This window comes from Ptiloglossa arizonensis, chromosome 11, assembly GCF_051014685.1.
Source record: "Ptiloglossa arizonensis isolate GNS036 chromosome 11, iyPtiAriz1_principal, whole genome shotgun sequence".
NCBI lineage: Eukaryota > Metazoa > Arthropoda > Insecta > Hymenoptera > Colletidae > Ptiloglossa > Ptiloglossa arizonensis.
Window position 1 is genome coordinate 17,211,677 of NC_135058.1, and position 24,779 is coordinate 17,236,455.

A 24,779-nucleotide genomic window follows, 5' to 3' on the forward strand; every position below is an offset into this window, starting at 1 on the left:
CGATTCGGCGACTTACCGTTTTCAACGTTTCGCTCCGTCCCGTATCGCGTACGAAAAATATGCGGATAAAATACGAACGAACAACTCGAACAACGCTCGCGACGTAACGGACAACAAAGGGAAAATATCGAATATTTTGTTCGATCGATTCCAAAGTCGTTGATTTTTCGAACGGAACGGAAATAAATATCGCCGAAAGCTTTCTTCGATTCTTTCGTTGCGACGAGTATCCATCGAATCTCGTCGACGAGCCTTCGAATTGTCCCGCGTATCGTTACAAAGACCCCGTTTCCCTTGCGATCCAATTACTCGCTCGTCGCGTCGCGTAGTTCGACCGGGAACTGATCAACGAACGATTAAAATTAATTTCACGCGAAAGGGGGTCTAAAGTTGACAGCTCGACATTTCGAAACGGATCCGGTAAGTTTGCATCTCCGACAAGTTTCTCGATCCTTCGTCGGGGTGGACAACCGTTGGTTCGGGAACGTTCATCGGTCTCTTCGACGCGACGACCGATTCGCGCGAAAACACGCGAGAAAAGAAACCGTTGTAATCGCGCTCGCGAAACGAAATTGGGAGTACGCCACGATAGAAGCGATAAACGTTATCGGAGCCGCTATATCTCGTGCAAAGGTAAGCCACAAAAGAACTGCAGTTACAGCGGTCGTTATTCCGCGCGAAAAGTTGCTCGCAAATAACACGGGTGTTCCAGAGGTCGAGAAACTTTCTCTCCGACTTTTCGTTCTCCTCGCGAAATATAGTATTGCCCGGTAACCGAACCTACCGATTTCCCATTCGGCGATCGAATCGGAATCACGGAGTCAACGATTCGTTTGAACGTATTTACGTTCGCGGTACGCGATATCGGAGAATTAAAATCCAACCTTTGGACCGTTCATTCGCGGCGAACGTTTCTCACTTTTATCGATCGTTTCGTTCTAAATACGACCGCGTCTCATCGACGAACACGGTGATGCTACGATACGATAGAATTTGGATACACAGTTGTAAAGTTTCGGGAACATCGAGAATCGGTGGCGGTGTTATCGAGGCAATCGATCCAATAAGCCGGATGCTCCGTTCGCAGGATGTATCGCCAGCACCTATGGCCAATCGACCTTGCCAACGGTCCGCTTGCCTCCGACACGGAAGACTTCACTTGTTGCTAAGCGAACGTCCCTCGTAGTCGTCAACGCGACGTAACGGCCAGGGTTAGAGAGCGAGTGCACCGGTGCATCGCGCGATTTTCGAAAATCGGGACCGCTCTCGATCGTATCGTCGACGCGCCGAGAGGACGACCAACGGGACCGGATAAAACTATCCGGAAATTTTATTTTCATCGGTAGATTCCTGGACGCGAATACGCGCAACGTTGTCGATATTTACCCGGGACATTATCGCGCAGAGCTCGTTATTGTTACGGCTCCACCCCAATCCCGAATCGTTCCGTAATGTATCTTTGAAAGATAACGATCGTCGACCTCGAATAAACGGAGAAACATCGACGCCGCGTCTAAATATAATTCGATCGAGCAAGCTGCTTCTCGAGGACAACGAAACGAAGTAGATTTTTGGGATCCTCGTCCGGTTATACGTCGGGGGCCATTTAAACGCAAACGGTGAAGCAAATTATTTCGCGGTGCCATCGACGCCCGCCATCTCGAAACACGGCTCGAATATCGTTAGGTCGATCGCTTTTACCGGAGCCTCCCAACCTCGTAAACATCGTTACCCGTTTCCGTCTAACGTCGGGACACCCCCGGAACCTTCGAGGCAATTAGCTCCTTAAATTTTCTAGAAAGAAAATCGATCGATCGATCGATTTTGCAGCGATGTGTCGCATGCCGCGATCAACTTTAGCCACCGTTTCAACATCGCGACGTAAAATTAACGTCGAGGGAATCGCGATGAAAGGGATCGTCGTACACCGCGAGCACTTTTCCAGCGTTTCGTAAAACCGTGCTCCATTCTCGACGTTCGGGGAATCAAATTTCGCCAGGAATCCTTCGAAAGCGGACCGATATTAAAGATTTCTCACGGGGATTGCGTTTTCGGGAAATATTTCCACGAAGCGAAAATCTAGACGGTGAAATAATTTCGAGGCTGGTGCGACAAGTTCGGCGATGTTGGGGTTCTAGACCGCGTTTCGCCAACTACGGGGCAACAATTCTCCCACATTCCTGCCATTAATTCCGAACGGAGACATTGATATCGCAACACCCTTTGTAGCAGGAAACCCGCCGATATCCTAGCAGAATTTCAATGCCGGACAATGGTCGATACTCGTGACGAGTGTCGCGGAAACCGTTGGACGGAACGCAACGAGTACGAGCACGGTCGCGTGCCTACTGTTTCCTAAGTGGTCACGTGGATGACAATAATCCTCCGCTATAAATTTGATCGTATCGCTGGCGATAAAGCGTCCGCGATACCTTTCCCGTAGTAATTTCGTTACGGTTGTTCTATCGTCGCGTATCCGTCCGCGACATTTTTTAAAACGATGTCGCGCGATCGAACACCGTGTTCGTCGCTCGGTAAGTTCTTACGAGCCAGAGCTACCTCGCGGTTGCCAGCTTCGATGTGCAACATCGAGTAGCCGATATCGTCGCGACGGATCTAATCGATGCGATGAAGCCGCGCAGCTGAGGAAAGCCTTCGCGACGAATACACAAACGTTCACGATGAAACGTTTCGTCAAAGTTGCCGTTTCCCGAAGACTCGCGCGATAATACTTTCGGGGAAACATCGAACGGGTGCTCGATGCTTTCGCGAAACCTCGAATTCACGCTGCGGTAATGCGCGAGAACGAAAGGAATTGCGCGCGAAAGGTCCGGAGAAAATCTCGAGCGTTTGGAACGGACGAGCGAACCGAGCGTTTTCTGAGAAATTTTGGCCGAACGCGACCAGATACACGGAGCGAGAGAGATCAAAGATCGGAACGAAAGGGAACGAATGCGCCCGAGAATAAGCGTAGTCAGCGTGGTTATTATTTGCGCGTTTCGTTAACGTTTCGCTGCTACTGCTTGCTCGTTCGACGCACGTATATCCTAAAATTTTATTCGGCTTTGTTTCGTAGTAACCGCCACCAGTGTCGGACAATTCCTACAATACCGATCAGGTTCGATGCGTATCGACGGTACCGAATCGATCGTATTCCCATCGCCGTTCTTCGCCGCGACGAATCGTTTCGAGATCGAGTTTTAATCGCGGTATTTTAGCTGCACCTCGCGTCGCGCGCCGCTGCGCATTTATCCTTTTCTCTCTGTCCGCGTTCGCGTATCCGTGGCCCGATACTCGCGCGAGTTACACGAGAAAGAGAGAGAGAGAGAGAGAGAGAGAGAGAGAGAGAGAGAGAGAGAGAGAGAGAGAGAGAGAGAGAGAGAGAGAGGATAAAATAAATCTATTCGGCGGTCGTCCCTCGGTTGGTTTTCTTTCGGTTGTTCGCAGAGAGCCAGGAATATTAAAATCCCGGTGGTATCGGCGTTTCCAGTGACGTCCGTCAGCGGTAATTTCGGTGCGCGTTCGCGACACCCCGGGAGGTCTCCCGGATGCGAGAAGGCTACCGTTCGCAAACGCGCGCGTCCCCGTCGCGATATCTTCCTTCGGGAAAAAACGGTCAGGGAAAGACAAATAGTCGCGAAGCGACGGAGATTGCGCACCGGTGGAGCCGACCCATCGGTGAGAAAAGGACCAGAGAGAAAAAGACGAGAAGAGGAAACGACGCCAATGTTCGCCGCGAGCAATCGTATTACTCGGTTAACCCGTATGCGCATACGAGCGAATTTATTGGACGCGCGACAAATTTCGCGTGCCGAGCGAAATAGACGCGGGACAGAGACGGAAAGCTCGAGACGACCTGGACAACACCCCGGGGTGAGCGAGCGCGAACGGAGACAGAAGCCTGTGTTTAAACGCGACGAGAAATAGAGACGGACGAAAGCAAATTGCGGAAACCGAGATAAAACGGACGGAGATGGAAAGGAATTCGATGGAAGAAGAAAAATACACCGGGTCGGGAAACTATTCCTATGGACGCGATAAAAAAAGAACTCCAACGTACAAGGTACGTAAAGAAATACTTGGACAAAAGTCCAAGGTACGTACGTGCAGCGGGGTCGTGGAACGTTCGCGATAAACAACGGGTATGCGCGTGCACGATGGTGCAGCCGCAGGCAGGCCGCAAAGGTAGACCGGTGCTACGGGAAATTATTGGCGCGTTACCGAGAACGAATATTCAATCGAGCCGTCGTCTTTCCTACGCAACGATCACGCTTCGTTCTTGCTCTTTCGCCGGTCTCCCCGATATCCCTCGGCCGTTTTCATTTTCAAAAGGCTCAATTTTCCTCGACGTACCGTGACTTTTTCAAAGTACCGCGTTTCGTTCGTTAACGTTCCCGATCGCAACGAAGGTGAACAGAGGCGAACGACGGAAACCGGAATCGATCGGTCAGAGGCGAGAAAAAAATTCGACGAAGAGCGATACGCGCAGCGAGCGAAGCGCGAAGAGCGTACACGATGCGTGCGAACGAAGAGCCGAGCTAGAAGCCGGGTAGAAAAAAACGATAGGAAAAAAGAGCCATCGCGAGAGAGAGAGAGAAAGAGAGGGGGGGGGGGGCAGGGTGACGAAGTCTGTCGCAATATCCTGTAACGAAAGCCAATAAATAAAGGACGGCTTTGCCGCGGAATTAAAACACATACATCACGATGCTGGCTGGTAGGCGTCTCCGCGTTTCCGGTTCGCGTCAGCTCTCGCTCTCTCCGCTTTGTTCGAGGATGCTCGCTCTGTTTTCACGGGCGACGGTGGCTGTAGTTCGGGGCTGCGGTCGAACCCGAAGCTCGAATTAATCTTCGGTCGGGCACTGATTGCGAAATAATTTCGCGATCGAACCACCCGCACCGCACGGTTTCCGGTCGTTACGAATGACGCAAGACGCGACCGCTCGCCATCGCTCGCCACCGCTCGCCAACGTTCGCCAGCGCTCGCGAACGCTCGCGAACGCTCGCGAAGGTCGCTCGGTTATATATGTCTTTGAGCGCTCGATACTTCCCCGTGGAATCTTCCAACGAGTAAATCTCTTGATTTACGAAGGTAATTCGTACCGTGGTAACCGATCGTTTTCGCGTTTAACTCCGCGTCCCGTTCGGGATATCGTGCCAGCGGCGAACACCGTGTTTCGATAATGAATTTGTTGGCTCTTCGACGCTCACTCGGTCGTTACGCGCGCACCGCTGGGAACCATTTTTTCGGAAATTTTACCTCGGAGGAAACCGCCGCGCCGATTCTTCCAAGAACCCCCACGATGCCTCGTGATTTCCCACGGTTTCTCGATAACGCGCGAAACGTCTCGAATTTATTCATGAAATGCGCCACGCGCCATCGAATCTGTGAATATTTCGCGTCCAAATTGTACACTTATTCGCGGTTCAGCCGGTGCGCATGGCGTTCCTGCAAATACGGAAGTTTCGGGGACTAAATTTACCCAAGATACTTCGGTAATTTGCATATATTCGAGTTTTGGACAAAGTTACGTAAACCGGCAACCGGGGAGAACACTTTTGCGTTTTCCAATTAACACGCGTCGCGCGGTTTAACCCGCGTCGAGCTTCGTACCGTGGAACAATTTCAAAGGAAGCGTTACTTTTTAGGCGTTCCGCTCGGTTCGTTGGTTCGATCGTTTTCCAACTTTCGAAGTTTCTACGGCCGAGTTGACCGCGGATCAACGAGACGATCCGTGCGCGCGTATTTCCATCTATCGGATACGAGTTTACCGAAACTCGGGTTTACCGGAATTCGCGCGAGCGTTTCGTGCATTACCTAGGTCCAGGTGACGTACGGTCAGCTCCGTCCAGGTTTACCCGGACCTTCCGTGTATTCTCCAAGGTCTCCGCGCTTCCCCCCGATCCGGGTCAGAAGGATCGGTCGAACGCGGTCGAGCGCTCGGTTAACCTTGCCTCGTATTTTCGAGTTCCACCGTCCCGATCGTTCGGCGATCGATGAAACACGGACCGAGCCGGGTTTTGCGACCGGCCGATTAATTTTAACGGAACGACGTCGACCCGAACGTCGATTTCGGAAACAACCGAAACGGACGGACGCGCAACGAGCCTTGTAATTCGTCGTTGTTCGCAAGCCTCGCGTTAAAAGTGGTCTCCGGGCGGGTTCGAGTCCGTTGGCTCGGGGGCACGGTCACCGTACCCCCCGAATCCCGGTTCGGTCCGAGACCCCATTACCGGGCAACCGGTCCGCGAGTTTTCTCGCACCCTCCGCGCGGAGGACGAAAGAACGAGGGGACCCGTGCTACTCGTTCCCATTCTTTTCGAGCCTTTTCGAGCCTTTTCGAGCCTTTTCGAGCCTTTTCGAGCCTTTTCGAGCCTTTTCGAGCCTTTTCGCGAGCAGAAGGGGCTCGGTGCTCCAACATTTTCGCGCCCACCCATTTCGTGCTCACGAGCTTCCCGGTGGCCGCAGGGTCGACCCGGCTCGTGTTCCTTCCTCCTTTCCGAAGAAAGGAGTCTTCTTGTCCTCGATTCCCGACAGGATCGCTACGGAGAGTCGAGCATCCTTTCGGCCGTTTCTCCTCGCGTTCCGGCGTCGTTCGATTCCGTCGCGACGTCTCGCGCGAAAGAATTAACGAACAACGTTCGATCGACGAATTCTCCGATTCTCGTTTTCGTCGACGCGATCGTAAAAAACAAACTTCGAATCCCCCGTAAAGAAAGATGCGCGCAGCAACGGGAAACGAGCGCAGTTGGTAATCGCGGTAGTTGGCCCGGAGGGTACACCGAACGGAACGCAGGAACCGTAAGGGGAAACGTTTCCGCAGCCATCAAAGGCGCGACGGGGCCGAGCGTGCAGTTGCCAGCGCGCGAAGGTGGAGGAGATGCAAACGGTGCGCTTCATTAACGCGAGTTACCGTCACATCCATTATTCGCGGTAACCGAGCTGACAAGCACGATTCCAGCTTGTCCCGGGTATTACCGCGGCGCGCTCCTTCCTGGACGGTCAAATTGGAACGGGCCGATGCCGTCGTCCCCGAAAACGTTACCCGCGACAGCCTCCTATAATCGCACGATCCCCCTTGATAAGAACGTTCCTTCCTCGCGCGAAAGAGCCCGGGAGGATCGAGCCTTTCGCGATTAAGACTTTCGGTGGTCTCGTCGAGTCGCGTTTCCACCGAACGTGTCGTTCCGACTCGCGAAGCGACGACGATTCCTCCGAACGCGACACCCACCTTCGAGAAACGTGACTCTGTCAACGAAGCGACCATTTTCGCGAAACGAGCGAACCTCTCCTTTCCGAGAAGATTTTGCGCGAGCGCGCGAAAGACGAACGAAGAAACAAACGCAAGGCGATCGACGGGACCTACGAAAATTATTACTTTTGCTTTCTCGAAAAAGACGTTTACGAGTTCCCGGCCAACGAAACGTTGCACCATCTATTACGGGATCGCGCAGAGTACCGGAAAGTCGAAACGGTCGAACGAGAGGATAACCGATACACGATCGTTTCCCAGGAAACAAAGGAGACGCTCGTCGTATCGGAATCGCGAGAATTGTTAAGCGCGGTATTCCGTAGATATTAATTGGAGTTGGAATTAATTCTCCCGCTCCAACCGTCCCACCGTTACGTACCACCTGAAAACTTGATTAGTATTCCCCGGAGCTGCGCCAACACGCTGACGGTGAATTTCTGCGAATAGTTGGAAATCGCGGTAGATATAGCGAACTTGCTCGCCATCTACGAACCCGGCGATGCAACGGAGATTCCTCTCGCCGACTTTTGCTCGTTACGGCGTCTGCCGAACGAAACGAACCTTTCGTCGAATCTTGTTCCATAGATTCTCGATTTCGAAGAATCGCCGACAACGGCGACCGTCGTGTCGCGTGATCCGAGAAACGCGCGCCTCCGCCGGTGGAAATTGGTTAAATTGGAAATTGACAGTGCCTGCCGTCGTTGAGTCGAATCGTTGAATCGGAGAAATCGAACCGTAACAACGACTTGCGTCCGTTTGTCGGCTCACCGTTCTATCGGGATCGTTCGCGGCGATCCTTGTACGAGAGAGATTCGCGATCGGGTCGAGAAACGATCGTTGCACGCGCGCGATAAAAATCGTTTCCAGGATACGTCGAAAAACGTTTCGAAAGCTGGTTTCGAGTGTAGCGATCAACGACATTGTCCATAGAATTGTTAGCGCCGTCGGAACGTTACTCTTATCGCGGTCGCGTCGAGAACTTTTACGCGGGGCAAATAGAATCGATCGAAACGAACCAACGGGTTTACGTACCGTGCCGAAGGCGCGATTCGTCGTTCGAATATCGATCGGAGCTAACGATGTAGTTTCGCTCGCTCGAAAATTAATACTGCACGGTGCGACGGGTGTGGTACGCGACGCGGAAAGGTGATTGTATCGTTAATCATCCCCGTCGTCGGTGCAGTTAACGGATCCGTCTCTTTGTTTTTGTTCCGTCCGAGCGATCGGTTCATCGAGCCGACGGAAAAATTGTTGAAAACGCGGCGTTAATTATCGGCATTCCGTATCGACGGCCCGATGTCGGGCCGACGGGACGCCGCGATTATCGTGCGAATCGACTCTCTCTCTTCGTCCCGTTGGGGTGTAGATCGTTGAAACAATCACCGATCGATAATCGACGATAAAAATCCGTCGCGACGCCGACTACGGCTCCAACTTGGGATAATTTCGTTTCGATGTCGGCCAACCGATCTCGATGTCGTCCCGGCGTTAATTAACGCGGTCGCGCAAAAGGTCGAGCGTATCGTATTCTTCGTTCCGACTTGTTTCCCTCCTGCTCGCCGATCGATCGAACCTCTCGATACGCGTCGTTCCGTCTCGCGGAGATGCGACCGGAGAAATTCGGAAAAAAAGCGACTATACCCGCGTCGAGTTCGTCCCGTTAACGCGCACAATTTCGCGGTAATTCGAATCGATGAACAGGTTCGTCTCGTTACTCGATACACGTGCAATTAGTTCGTTCGGATGGTGTGCGCGTTTCGCGATCCGTATGTCGCGCATCTACGTCAATTTCTATTACGGTCGCGATACGTGCGCGAATTTTCGATCGAAATGAGCGAAAGAGACTTCGCGAACATCCCCGGATACCCGACATCGGAAACGAGAAACCGTTCTTGACAAAATCAGGAACGCAACATTTTTATCGAATCTTCGATCCGTTTACCCGATCGATCGATTATCCCGCGCGAGCATCGTCGAACGGACAATTTAAATACGCGCGTCGTAACGATATCCGACGCGTTGCATTCTTTGTGCAAAATTCGTGCACACCGGTAACTTTATTTCGTAGATAAATGCGCGAGCAAATCCTACGCCCGTAGCGCGAAGGCTCGTCGGAAAAGATGAAAATACCTATCGTTTTAAATCCCCCGGTTTAAGTTGTTTAAACGCACGCCACGTTAGGGATAAAGCGTTTGCGAGACGGCTCGTTCGAGACGCGCATACTTCTTCTACCGGTCGTATACATTTTTTACAGTCCGACGAATCCTGCGAAAGAATTACCGTAAACATTGGGTTCGTTTCGCGGTTGCGAACCCGCTGCCGGCTCTCGTCGACGACCACGTTTCGAACGAAATACATTTTTTCCGTCGAACCGCAACGCCTTTCTTCGCGAGAAACCGATCGTCTCCTTTTTTGTAAATCGTCGCGCGGTAACCGTTTCGCGTTTCCAATGAAATTTATTCGCCGAGTTTGGACAACTTCCCAACTTCGCGCGAGTTACCGTAAACGAACCGTATCGGTGAACGGACCGAATACTTTTGCAACCGCTTCTGCGATCGAATATCGGTACGCATCGATTAGAATCGTAAGCGATTCGTTATCGAAACTTTACTCGACGTCCTCGGAACGTTCCTTTTCGCAAAACGCATCGCGTAATTGCGAACAGCTTCGGACGGGCCACGCGCCGAACAAAATTCACAAAGGATTTAAATACGATATTTGGTCGTTTGCTCGCGCAAGCGATTCAAAGAACGACATTATCGAATAATCGATTATCTCGATGCGTAATCGAAGACCAACGAACGGGAAGTAAAACAATATTCGGGTATGAATAAAATGAGAACCAGCGAGCGGGGAAAAATATCAAAAACTAATGAACGTGAAACGCGAGTGAATATTTTCGCGGTGATATTTATTTGCGAGTTAACGCTCGCGCGGAATTAAATAAATGGAGCGACGAATGGAAAAATATTGACGACGCAATTCCGTCGCGGATCGAGACGAGGTTTCGAACGGTCCGTTCGATGGACACTTTTCGAGCAACGAACGCGCGAATTTCACGGCTGCCAATTATTCGACGCGTTCCTAGTACGCGACTCGAAATACTACCGCCCGCGTGTATCGACAACCCGTAGCATTGAACGCGATGCACTCCCGTTCGGGTACAAGATGCGCTTTCGAACGTAGATGCACCCATCGGTGATGCACCGGAATTGAATTTCGCTACGAATCGGTACGCAAGTTTCGACGAATCCGCGTGCGCCAAGAAAAGAGAAACGCAACTTCTTTCGTCCGCTGTAGCATTTCAAATTCGATACATTTTGATAGTTGGACGCGACGTCCACGACTTTTAGCGTTTCCGAACGTTATTTGTAGCGTTCGTTGTTGCGACGGCTCGGAAAGACGACGAACGGTACCGTCGATTGTTCGTATACGATATTTGTTCTCCTCGTCGATCGATAACGCGAAAGCGGAAGAAATACGATCGCGAAGAACCAATGCTCGCGCGTCGAATTCGATTATCGGCTTCGATTCGCTGTTCCTTAAAGATTACTTCCCCGTAAATCCGTTGTACCTTTCGACATCGGGACCGTTCGATACGGTTTCACTTAAAAGCCGATAAGTCGTTAAAATTATCGTATCACCGAATCACGGATTCCCGGGCGTGGACGGGAAATCCGTGATTTATCCGACACCCGGTAGCCAGAGCGCCGGAGTAACAGAAGGAGAGGGCAGCAGACTGGCTTTTCTCTTTAAAGCCCGGAGGCGGTAGTCGCGGAACGAAGGGAGTTCGGAGAGTCTCCCCTATCTTTTCGCGTGCCTCCCACGACCGGCTCGTTTATCAAGCTGGCTTCCATTAATATCCGACAAAATAGTACAGGGACGCGCGACATCCCATAGAAGTCACGGCTGTCCGCCGAGCTGTACGTAGCCACGGCTGGCTTCTGCGTCTCGGTGGCGGTACATCTGGCCGGTCTCGTGCTCGCGCGAGCGTTTCCACGGCCACGTTTTCGGATGCCACGGTTGACCGACTCGGATCCCTCGAGCGTTTGCCGCGTGACACGATTAGCAATGGACATCCGATTCTCTCGTTTCTCGTATCTCGTCTTGGCCCAACTTTTCGAGCAAGTCTCTCGAACACGGAGGCTCCGTTCACACCGAATACCGTTCCATTTTGAAAAGTGCTCGAAAGGTTCGCGATGCCTCTTGCGCGTCCGAAAAAAGGAATTCTCGAATACGTTCGAACGTTTAAAAAGTCTCGTAAAATGAATCGGAGCGACGGAAAAATAAATCGACTCGGAACGTCGCGGGAAAGTCGTCGTTTCATTTTTACGAGCGCGATACGTACCACGCTGCGCGAGTGCTTCCAACGTCGTTACGCGTCACTTTCTACTCGCGAGGCGCGCTTAACGGCTCGTCCATCGTATCGATCTTACGAGATCGGACCGAATCGCTCGAACATTTTTCGAGTTCGATCGTTCGAACGAAGAACGAACGACGCTTCGTATAAAAACGGGCGTTAACGAAACGTGTTTTCGAGTATTCCGCTTCGCGATGATAAATCGGAAGAAACGGAGGAACGCGGAGATGAATTTTTTGTAGGTTCCTCGATGGAGGAAAGAACGCGTTACAACGTAATAGGATCGTATAATATCATTGTACGATAAATTCACGTAGGCGTGACCGCTTCGGATTCTGAATTCAATTTCGGCCTGAAAAATTATTCCGCTTAACCATCTTGAACACGTCAGTTACATCAGGAAACGAAAGCGAAGGAAATAAATCACGATAATAGCGTACGCGCCGTTTCCCTCTCGAGCGATTACATAATATACAAGAAAAATACGCCCTTCGTGATTTAAGCGCAACTTCTTTCGAAGCATAGTGGATAATAAATCTAAGAAACTTGTTCCGTACTTTCTCCGAACGGATGTGGCGACAGTTACGCTTAACGAGGGTTTCTCGCTTCTAACGTAGCGAAATCGTGCCGCGAGATAACATTTTTAAGGCTGCGGAAAACTAAAGCCGCGTTTCCGTGTGCGCGTCGCGCGGTGCAGAACACGTTCGAAACGTCTAAAAATGGACGAGAGTGTCCGCGGAGTGGGTAAACAGCGAACCACCGAAAAGCAGAGATGGCTAAAATGTTCATCCGAACGAAAGTTTCGAAGGAAAAATAAAAGAACGATTTTTCATCCGTTATTCGGGCGAAAAGAACGCGTAAAAATTTAATCGTCCGATCGACCAAACGTCGCTGATAAATCGCTGTACGTTGCTTCGGACGAAAAGACGTTCGCTGCGCGTTTCGCTTAAATTCCAAGGGACGAATAAACGATAAATTGGAATTAAACGCGATAACCTGGTTCCGCGCTGGATTCAATTTTTGGAAAGTAACAGGATTATTTCGCGAGAAATAGGTGGAAAAAGTTACCGATGCCTCGTAGCGGAACCGATTCGGCAAATCGTCGTTATCGATTACAAAGCGACCGTACCGAGTCGTACAGCGCTTAGCTAAAAGTAATTCCGACGAAGAACGTTTAGAACCGAAATGTAGATTTTTTTCGAGAACAAGCCACGCGGAACGAATCGCATCCTAGTCCGCGCGCATACGATAACACGTGCGCACCTGTTCCTCCATTCCGTACGCGGATCTCTCGTACGACTTATGGCGGATAAAAAAAGGATTTGGAGAAACTGTGGACACAACTGCGTGCAAACTGTCCCCAATTCCCCGGCCGATCTTCGATAGAAAACCAAGAAATCGCCAACGGCGTCATTTCTATTCGAAAACTTGGCTCGGTATCGCGTCCCGTGATCGTTAGCGGAAACGCGGAAAACTTTCGAAGACAAGTTAACCGGAATTTGAGTGGGTTACTCGATTGTCGCGATTCGATTTGAAAGTCGATCGAACGAACGTTCTCGCGAACCGGGATCTGGAAACGCACGAATTCGTTTGTTTGCCGATCGGTCGAACGACTATTTGGTTCGTGAAAAGCGAGCCGGTGATCGGTATTTACGATATTCTTGCGCTATCCTTGCATCGTACGATAAATTTCGCAGTTGTTCGCGAGTATTCCGAGTCCGTTACAACTCTCGCGTTACGACGTTTAGCATCCGTTCCTAAAGTAACGTTTCCAAAAAGTTATTCCTGTTCGATAAACGCGATAGAAAGTTCTCCGTGGGAGAAACAAGCGTCGATAAGGTCTGCCGACGATCTTTTTCGGATCGATGGAACGAGCGGTTCGCCTTTTAACGCCTTAAAGCGAAATACGGATAGTTGGGAGCGTGCCGTGCCCGCGTTTCTCATTTTCCCGCATTAAGCTCGTTAAAACGTGCATTCTTCTAATTGTAAGTGAAAATAAAAGAGCGAAGAGTGGTGGCAGCACGCAGACTGAAAAAAACCGGGGCGATTGCAGAATCGTTCAACGCGCGGTAAGTTTTTCCAATAATGGGACTATCGTCGTTCCCTGTTTTTCTTCGGCTACGCCCGCGGCACCTTCGCCAATATCGGCGACAACGACATCCACCTTGCCGATGAAAAAACCCACTACAGAGGCGGGACGTCAACGATACCAGGAAAATGCCAATTGATATCAGTAACGTAATCGTAATAAGCAGAAAACGTACCACGACTGCGATAATGATGCTAAGTTTGGCGAACAAGAGTCCACAGTTTGACAACTGAAATAATATATTTTACCCGCTTACCGTATTCCAAAAAATTTGTTCCCACGATGCCGTAGAATTCCGTTAAGGGTGAACCGTACGACGATAGTATCTTCGTTTTAGGTAGACGGGTTTCCGTAGCGTGAACAAATAAAAGTGATCTTTATTTCTACGTAACGTCTTCGTGTACGATAAAAATATTTTCATTACACGGTGGCCCTGGTATACCGAACCATACGCTGTAGACAAAATTTTGTTAAAATGTTGCGAGTTAGGAAAATATTTCGGGCAATAACGTTATTGACGCGAGACGCCCTGTATTACGTATACATTTACATTCGAATGTACGTAAAATCGTACGGAATAATTCGTACGAACGGGACGATCGAGTTTGACGAACGAGCGTTTAAATTCTGAAAACCGGTAAAAATATGGCGGTAGAAAGAATTCGAGAGGACGAAAGAGATACCAAATCTGAACCGTATCGAACGTAAGGTACGAGTTTCGTTCGAAATCGACTAGACTCGATACGACGAGTCGTTTACGATCGAACCTCGTATTCGGGACGTTAAACGGTCGTTGAGATCCGACTGTAACGGGTGATCGAGCGATCAAAGGGCAGAATCGGTAATCGTTACCGTGGCAAATGCCGCGCGAGTGTAGCGACAGTCGACGGATCGTGAATTATCGATTTGTTCGTAACAGACTGGAAGGTGTAACGGGCTATTCGACGAATCGCCAATTATATTCAGAAGTTGTCATCGGAGTGATTCGTCGACGCGAATTGAAACCCAGGGAAAAAAGAAGGCAATCGAGGAACGCGCGCGTAATACTATTATATATTATATTTTCGCGGAGCTGATCGATTTAAGAAAGTAGCGAGTGAAGCGCGAGTTCCGGAAGGTTCGATCGCTTTGCCACTTGGAAAAGTCGTTGAACGCAAAACCGAACCACACGCTCGTTGGTAAAAGTTCCGAGGACGCGAACGCTTTCCCCGTCGCGAGTCCTCTCTTGCACGGCGCTCGAACAAACGATATCGGCCGTTCCTCGCGCCTTTCGTCTTTCTCGATCGACTTTCGAATTAAAGGACGTCTCGCGACACTCGTCGATATTCGAAAGCAATTAAAGTTCTCCTCCTTTGGAACTTTTTGTCCGGCCGGTTTTTGCGCCTGCATTCTTTCTCCGTGGCTTTCTCCGTTACTCATCGACGACGGCCTTTGCGAAGAGATCGCTTCAAAGCGGCCTTTACCTCCGACTAATTCGGTCTGTCGCGACAAGGTACGCTCGAGGACTCTACTCGTTTGTACAACGAACGCGTAATGGTCTTTTCTCTTCCTCTAAATTTTTATCGAGGCGTCCTCAATCCGATACGCGCCAACCCCCGACTTTCGCAACTTTCGGACGCATTCGTCTCTTTCCACTACGGCTGTACAGGGCGATTCGCGCAACTCGGACCACGGACAACGAATAAAATCGATCTACGGATCAATTCTAATTTTCGTTCGGCGAATAACGGATGAAAAGTTATCGTTCGACTTTTACGCGTTGCTCGAAACCTTTAGGTAAAAGGAAATGAAAGTTTCGCTAATACGGAAATTAGTTTTCTAGAATTTCATCATTTCAATCGAGACGCGGTGAGCGTATTCGCGTCGTTAAATCGAATTTCCAATATTTCCTTCCGTAATACGAAAAACGATTAAACACCGAATTGAAAAATGTGACAGTATTGCGGGAAATTTCAGAAATATTATATTTCACATTCCATCCGATGGAACGTTTCAAATGTTTGTTCCGATTTTAATCGACACGGGTCAGTCCGCGCCCGTCTATCGAATAGATTCGAGTTGATCGTTAAAATTGAAGCTTCGAATCCAGATTTCTATTTCGATGTTAAGCCACGTGCGTCGTTTAAAGGTTGTCGGGTTTAAAAGTTATCGTACGAAAAGGAATACGTCGTTCCTCGAGTATCGCACTGCTCGGAACTCGAACTGCTCATTGGATCGATCGGAAGCCAACAGATTCTTCCACGGTATTATCTCGAGCGAAGAAGGAGATTCCGTTAAGAGCGATATCTTGTCGCGACGTAGGCAGAGAAGAGGAAGGTAGGGCGAAAGAGGAGCTCCCTGAACATGCTCGATGCTCGAGAGACGATATCCGAGAGCGCATTATGCACGACCAACTACTCCGGTACACAATGCATAATCGTTTCTACGATCTTGAACGAATATGCGTACAAGTTTAAAAAATACGACACCACCGCCGTTCGTGTGAATCGATCGATACAGTTATCTTCGAAGCTCGAAGATATAGAAACACTCTCCCTTGTAAAATAATGTTATTGGCGTCGAAATGAGTTTTCCAAAATGCCCTCGCTTGATGTACACGAATCGCGAAGTACGCGAAGTCGAAGAATCATTTCGCGGGAAAGAAATCACCACGAATCGTAATTTGCGTTTCGTTTCGAACATTGTTCTTCGGCTCGAAGCTTCCCCCGACATTATTTCGAATCGTCGAGTTCCCGATTCCATCTTCCTGCCCCGTTTTCGTGTTTTCCGTTCCTGGTTTCGCGTCGCGAGTCTGGATATTTAAAAAGTTTCCGAAATACCATCGGAAAAAGTGAAGTCGTGTTTACCGGGGAAGCTCTCCGAATTTTCATCGACCGATTTGAAAGTCAATGGCCGGCATACCGCTACGAGGATCCTTTAAAATGGACCAGACTCGAAGCGCGTTCGGAAATGTCCGCTCGGAGTCGTCTCAACGACGCCGGCGACGACGACGACGACGACTCGTGCGATTTTCTTGCGCGGTGCGTCGCGCGACGGTCGATAGCACGATTCGAACGAATCCTTGCGGGAAATGCCCGCTTATTTTCCATTCGTTGAACTTTGTTCGAATAACGCGATTTCGAATCTCGAGGACCTTTCGTACGTATCGATGTAACGAGAAACGCTCGCGTAGCGCAATTATCGAACAGCGTCTATTCGTGTGGCTGGTGGTGTATCGTTCATATTTTGGGGAAAACTACTGGAAACAAAATTTGTCCAAGTTTCGACTGTCCGGTTGCATCGAGCCGCGGAGATAACCAACTTCGATTTACCGAAAACGATGTACGCGATACTCGTTTCGATGTCGCCGCGATCGAGTATCCCGGAGCAGAGCCACGTGCCTGGATCTTTTCGATCGTAGCGTCTACGTACTCGAGGCACGGGCGCGAACTCCTATCCACCGCGAATACTCGAGAAACGCGACGATCTCACGAATACGTTTGTCGTCCCCAGCGAAAGAGTTAACAACCTGCAACCTATTTCTCGCTGTTGACGATCGAATCGACCATTGACGTCGAAGAAGAAACATTCTCGACGATAGTTTATCGCTTCTCCGCTCGAAGGGAATCAAAGATACAAAAGCTTTCAATAACACTGATTGTACACTCCCGGATTGTACGCGCGCGTCATCTCCCAAATGGATTTCACCATTGTCGTCGGAGGCCGTACGGCACGCTGTATTTCCTTCCTTTTGCCCGAGTATCGGCCGAACCCTGACTCGGAATTGTCTCGAACCGTGCAGCTTTCTTTGGTATCGTTACAGCCCATTAATTTCGAAATTTCCCAAGCGACGGGGACATAATTCGCATAAGAACGCGCTCGACGATTCCCCGGTTCCACTCTGTCTCTACGGTTTTTCTTTCATTCCAGTTCTCCGTTCGAAATCTCTTCGAGAGGAATACGCCCTTTCGACCGCGGACAACTCGAGGCAGTAGTCCGGTAAGGTTGAATCGAAAAGATCGATTTTTTGTGCGTATTTTCTTCAAAATTTCAGTCCCCGAAAGCATCATCCGGAAAAGATGGTAGGAAAATTGGAAAAATTGGCGTTCCAACCGAACTCTGCGCTCCAAGAGCTTTCGTTCTTCTTCGATACGACGCGCGCGATACTCCGGAACTCGAACGAATGTGTAATATTTCTCTTTTCGAAACCATTGCGCTCGAGGAATCTCGTTGAACGGTCGACCTTGTTCGTTCGATTACGAGGAATATTCCTCCCGCAGAGAAATCGGAAACTTTGCATTTTATTCGAGCTGTACAAGTAGCGGGGCAACTCCTTAAATGGAACGCTCTTTGAACGGAGGTCTGTTCTTCGGTTCTTCCAACAACGAAAGCTTCCGGAAGGATCCTTGGGTGCACGCTTCGTACGAGCTTACATTTGACGAAAATGGTGCACTCTCCATTATGGTTCATCGTTTCGCGGGACGAAGTGGATCAAAGGTGCGCGGAAGCTTCCAATCGTCAAATGGATTTCGCTGGAGCGACGGCCGGTTATACGGGCCCTTCTCTTCCGCTTTTATTTTCGTAAAACACTCGAGGAACCGTGTCGTTGGTGTTTTGCTTTCCTTTTCGATATTACGCTCGACGGTGATCGACTTTCTTGGTTCTCTCGATTCGTGGTTACGCGCGTTGCGTGGAATTTCGAACGCGGAAAGAATATTTCGTTCGATCCGTGAGACCGAAATAGAAACAGAGAACGCGTCCTTGAACGTCGAGAAAAAAGAGCTCGTTCCGCGTTACGCAACAATTTTATTTTCACGTATACGCAACGACGAGCGTATAGCGTTTAAGAAGCGCATTTTGTTTGCACACGCGATTCCTATCGAACGCGCGGATAGTTTTATGCGACAATAAAGCGCTCCTCTCGTTTTGGTTTATTGTCCCACGGCACGAGCGGAACCAGCGGTATCGAATTTTCGGTGGGGTTTTGCACGGTTCGATTGGATCGGTAACGGTTTCGACGTTACCGAGATAGCGTTTCCTTTCGCGTCGATAACGCGCTGTATTTCAATCTTATCTCGAATTGCCAATTAAAGAGCGATTCGAGCTATCGCAACGCTCAAAAGCGACACGTTTCCCGTAACGCTTTATACGGAAACACCTCTTTGTTGTACGTTTGCGCGTCGATGATCGACATTTCCAGCGTCAATTTCGTCTCTCCGATAAAATTACCATCGTCGACGAATAAGCGTTTCGATCGTAATTCGTGTACCCACGATCGTGAAACAGACCTTTTTCGCCTCCGAGTTAAATTTCGAGTCGTTCGAACGGACTCGAGACGTTTAATTTCCTGCTCGATAAATACATTGCCCTCGTTTTTATCCAGTGCTCGGGAAGGGATAGTTGCAGAAACGAGAGAGGAGCGGCAACTACCTTTCGCGAAATCTAGAGCAACGCGTACTCGCGAAGCTTTTCGCGAACAAATCGATGAAGTCGATGGTCATTTTTACCAAACTTCGAAGACAGTTTCGAGAAGAGTGCCCTTCGCGACCTCGTATGCGCGCCAAGCGTTCCGAGAGGAACGAGAACGCGTCGAAAATAACGCGCGCGTTCGACGATCGAAAATAATACGCAAATCGAATCGGAAGCTCGACACGCGTCGCGGAATTGGCAAGGAAGTACAAACAGAGAGAATCGGCAACGTTGACGAAACTGTGCAACGCTGGTGGCGAATAATGGAAACTGACTCTTTCGAAACGAAAGAGGGGTCGGACGACCCTTTGTTCCCTTCGGAACGATGCTGGGTTTCGCGGAGCTGAATCTTACATCGTATCCGTAACACGGCTCTTCCGGTTCGACTCCGAAAACGTAAATCTTCGAAAATCAGCGGCAACGTAAAAAGAAATTTTAGGTACGCCGAAAGAAACGCATCGAATTCAGCGAAAGCGCGATACGTGCTAAAACGCGATACATTTTTTTTTTTTTTCAATCACTCCGGTCCGAACTCGAACGAACTCCGTAAAATAATTCCAACTGTTTCGGTCCAAGTACTTTGAACGTACGAAGAATCGAAGCTCCCCTCGAACTCTGCGGATCGAGTCATCGCCAACAGGTCGACTCGGTTATTTTTTGCTTTTATTTCGCGCACGAAACCGAAGACGATAAAAAATGAACTCGCCGGGGAAAGCATTTGGGATAGGAGAATTGTATTTCCAGCATGAATTTCGGGTGGTGGATGGACCTCCCGTGGGAGAAAGACGGCGTAACAACCGTCCTAACTTCTCGCTCATCGCGTATTCTAGTCAGCAGTTTCGGAAGAGCGAGTAACGTCCAATCCGAAGCTGAAACTGGGTCAACGTTTGCTCGCCAATCTGAGAAAAGAACGAAATACGTCCGCAAGAACCGACCGCCTCTGCGATGTCGAACGAGACTCGACCAGATGGGCTACCGCTGTCGATCCCAAACTTCGATATTTTCGATCCGTTTGAGAAATCGAGTCTCGAAACGGTCGAGTCTCGTTTCTATGGAGAGAAGGTGCTCTCCGATTCGAAAATTGTCGAAAATTGTCGAAAATTGTCGAAAATTGTCGAAAATTGTCGAAAATTTCCGGACAAAAGTTTCTCGACGACTTTTCCTTTTTCAGAAAGTACACCACCTCGGATAATTTCTCTCCCGCTCGTAACAGTTTTCTAATTTATCGGGCAAAGAATCGAGAAGAACGAAACGATCGGAGTTTCGATCGTCTTCTTTCGAAGATACGGCCAAGAACCGTAAAGCCCTCGTGACCGCGACGTCTACGAACTGTATAGAATCGACGGGACATGGAAGTCGCGAACGATGAAAACAACATCGTACGCGTTTATAGTAGGATACCTCGGGTACGCGTGTTTCTCGTCGGAGAGCGCTACGTTACCGATCACGGCCTGCACCACGGACGCCACGGACGCCACCGTGAGAGACCAGGAGGAGAAAATCGAAGCCGTGTCGATGACGGAACAGGTTATGGATCCCGACATCAAAATAACCGACGTACCGGACCTAGTGGAAAGCACCGAAGACTGGGACGCCAACTGGGACGCGAACAAGGTCATTCGAGACGTCGCCTATTACATCCGAGCGCACAAATTCCAGGACTTCGATCGGCGTTATTACAGAAGGCTCGAGGATTCACCGAGCAAACTTTACGAGGAATTCCCGAAACCACCTTTGAGGTCTTTGCATTGGGAAGTGCGCAGGTATTGGCTCGACATCGTGCTCGATTCGAACGCTTTGGTGGCTCGCGGTGGATTATTCGATAATTACATTTCTGACTCGTGTTTGATGATTTCCCTGCCATAATTGGCAGGTTTCGTCAATGTTTTGCCAATGCGCGAAACGCGATATTACCATAGCAAAGCGAAACCTACATTCTACTCACGGCCTCGGTTGCCTCCCTTTAATTAGTTCGTTCGCAATAGTTATCGGATCGAACAGAGTATTTCGATTTCAGGAAGTAAGTAACTCGGATTACGGGCCACGTACGCGGCCATGTAATGCAATCTTACCTCTGTAATTGCAGTTATTCTTTTTCCATCGACGAGATACGCATTACTATGTAGAACCGCTGGCCCGCCTCCCCTCCCCGAGGACTCGATTCTTCCTTCGGTTTCTCGACGAAGACAGTTTCGTGCCACTTCGGCTCGAATTCTACGATTTTTCGTTATCTCGCACTCTACGTAGCAAAGTATAAACCTCCCGATACATCCGAGTTTCTTTGCTATTGTTCGGCAACAGGACGATCGGTCCTTGTCGTTCCTCCGTGATCCGGCTTCTCTTAAACGGTATCGCAGGAAAACCGAGAACCACGCGACTCCGGGACTCCGCGACTCCGCGTCTCCGCGTCTATCGGTCTTTCGTCCCCGTCACTGACCTCACCGCGCTCCGACCACGCCCTCGGGAATCTTATTCGAGTCGTCGGGCTCTACGCAACGACCGTTCCCGATGATCTTTCGCGACCATTTAACTTTCCACATTTTTTCGTAAGCTTCGTTTTTTTCGGGAGTACAAGTTGAATTTCTTTTCGATTGAATTCGTCGGAACGCTGCGTACGAATTTGTAGGTCAACGTTGTACGGGTAGAGCGATCCGTGTAACGGTACAAGTAGCGCTTCTGCGATGTACTCCGGAGCTAATTTTAAGCGAGAAACATCGCGTCGGCGCATATTCAATTCTCGGTAGCTGTCCCGACGCGAGCGCGTTAGGCATTCAAATTAACGAACAACGTACACCAGATTTCGTACAATTATTTATTAATCGTTGGCCCGACCGCGTATACGATATCCCGTCTCTCGAGTTGTTACGGTCGATTGCTCCTCCCCGATGTACGAGTTGAAAAATGTAGATAGGGAATCATCGTGTTGCAAATAATCGTATTTTACGCGAAACAACATCGTCGAAAAATCGTTATCGCAAGGGCAGGCCCGGTCGTAGTCGATTCACGCGTACGCTCGAAATATAGTATATCGATTTCGATGAGACGATATTTACTCGACGTTTAATCGCGATCGATGCGACGCAATGCCACGACGGTTAAACGGATAGAATTACCGAAAAACGGACGCCGAGACGCGAACAGGGCGTGACGCAAAACTCGCAAGAATTCTGCAATGGTATCGGTGGCACGCGTTATTGCGTTGTGCAGACACTGCGATGCAAGCTTCGTCGAGTGCCTGAAATATCTCGAAAGGACCGTTAAGCTCACCGCTCTCCGGCGAGAAGACGACACCGCAACGATCATGAAAGAACAGAAATGGAATCTCGCGAACAATACCAAGCAGCTCAAGTCCGTTCGAAAAGAGTGTCGGATGGCTCAGAGACGCGACAATCTAACCATGGTTCCCTTTCAAGGTCCAATAGGCAAGTACCCGTACCTTCCTTAGGACTCTTCCAATCGAGAAGAAAAGACAACGATCGAGACACCGAGATTCTTCCCTGTACCTCGCTCCCCGACTTTCGATCAGCATGTCGCAGAACTCGACACGCCGTGTACACGAGTTTATGCACGTTCTACGTATTTCACGAAAATGGTACATTCTATATTTGCAACTTATTTCCACTCGACGAATCGTCGTACGTACACTTTTCGTACGTACCGAGAATCTCGGTTGCTCGTCGTTGTTATCCCTTCGATCGGTACGCTGTACGAGTACATGGGTGCGCGCACCTTGAAAGAAACCTAATTCCGATTCAGAACGATTTCAGTGGCGCACGACCGTCAGTTATTACATGTGTTGGTACACGATGCTCGGCGTGCCGGAGTTGAGCATTTTCGGCGAATCCTGTGACAATCACGCAAACTGCCAAATCGAACACGGAGCCGACAACGGAGATCCCCGAGCCGATGACACGAAACCGTATGCCTGCGCGCTTTATAGCTTCTGCCCCGATCACTGTTGTCCCATGAGGTATATCCGATACACGACGGATTGCTACGATACCCCGCTCAATCCTTGCTACGCCGAGAACTCGCCAAGTGCGTACAAATCACCTTACACCTGTGTCGCGAGAGGATCGTTTCTCTTTCGGGATTGAATATCTCGACTAATTTCATCCTCCAGTGATCGCGTTACCATCTCTGCGATGCGTACACGAATCACTTATCGTAGAAATTTTAAACGTTACGAGTTCAATTTTAACGGATGGATGGAACGTATCGACGCATCTTACACGCTTTCGGAAATATTTTACAATTCGGTCTCTTCGTTCGAATTTCAACCGGTCGAACCAATTGCACCGCGTTTCTTTCTATTTTTGTCTTCTTTACGTTTTCATTTGAGCGCTCGTTGTTTTCGCAACGCAAGATCAAAAACACGAAAATACTTGAGCGTTTCTTCCAGCGAATTATAAATGCAAATACGTTTGTTTACTACGCGTATAAATGCCATCCATCTCGACGAAACGTTTAAATGTTTCGACGTCATTCGTATCGAGATTTAATTGGACCATCCGTCGACCCGTATCGACTATGTTGCTTTTTTTTACAGCTCGCAGAGAGTGCACGTTGAATCGAGAAGAAAATCGTGACTTCCTGGACTTGACGACGAATCGGATAAACATCAGCTGCCAGTGTCAGGCCCGCGGCTACGAATGGTCCTCCAGATTCGGGATTTGCGTGGACACGAACGAATGCACGAGCGGCAAGCACCATTGCGCGTGGAAAGACGGACAAGTCTGTATCAATCTGCCCGGTAGTTACGATTGCGCTTGCAGATTCGGCTACGTTTACGATTCGAAAGAGAAATCGTGCGTGGTCGATTCCGTCACCGAAGAAGTTTTGGCATCGAGCAAGCCGCGGACGAAACTCGCGAAAACGAAGAGCGTCATCGAGACGATCGTCCAAACGGTCACGAGGTCGACCGGAAATCCTCTCGCGAGCGACTCTGCGAACCTTATTGTCGCAATTTTCCTATATTTCTTTACGTTCGTGGAGATACGATGAATCCAAGTTGCATCCGATGCGCACTGGTAATTACTACGAGCGGCAGTTAGTTTGTTGGTATTATCAACGAAAAGATCCTTCGGTGTAAATACACAATACGAAGTACAAAATACGTTTCGCTCGTTCGATTTCGTTTACCGTTCGGTTGTAGAAAAATAAATAAAGTCGTTAAAATGATCGAGAAGCGTGTTCTTACGATCGGTAGAATCTACCGCATCTTGTCCTAGATTCGTAGCGGGAACTTTTAATTCGAATAGTTTAAAAGTATCCGGACATGCGACCCGACCGAAACACCGAACGTTGTTTCTCTAGTCGTTCGACTTACGATCGAGACATCGCGAATTCGTAATTACGACTGCTATTGCAAACGGACAATTTCCGCGGAAAACGATAAGACGCTACCAGGAAATATCGTTTCGTATCGATGGAACAACGTAGGACGGTACGAAGAATCGGAGAAATCGGATCGAACAAACTTTCGAGCCGGCGAAGGGAGGTTTCGTATTCCGTTGACGCTTTTCGATTAAAAGTGTTAATTTTACTCCTCGTTAATGTTTAATCAGCAAAGAGGAGAAATTAGCGCTATTTGCGCGAATAGATTAACCATTGTTTCGCGGGTAGAGGACAA

At 49.4% G+C, this 24,779-nt stretch overlaps 1 protein-coding gene across 1 annotated transcript; it reads left to right on the plus strand.

Moving 5' to 3' along the window:
• The first annotated feature begins 19,843 nt into the window (after positions 1 to 19,843).
• LOC143152600 (uncharacterized) lies at positions 19,844 to 24,239 on the plus strand. Its single transcript, XM_076322897.1, has 6 exons — positions 19,844 to 19,998; positions 20,485 to 20,910; positions 22,355 to 22,569; positions 22,904 to 23,185; positions 23,697 to 24,063; positions 24,143 to 24,239. The coding sequence occupies exons 1-6, from the start codon at positions 19,844 to 19,846 to the stop codon at positions 24,237 to 24,239; spliced, it is 1,542 nt and encodes a 513-aa protein (XP_076179012.1).
• Positions 24,240 to 24,779: the final 540 nt, after the last annotated feature.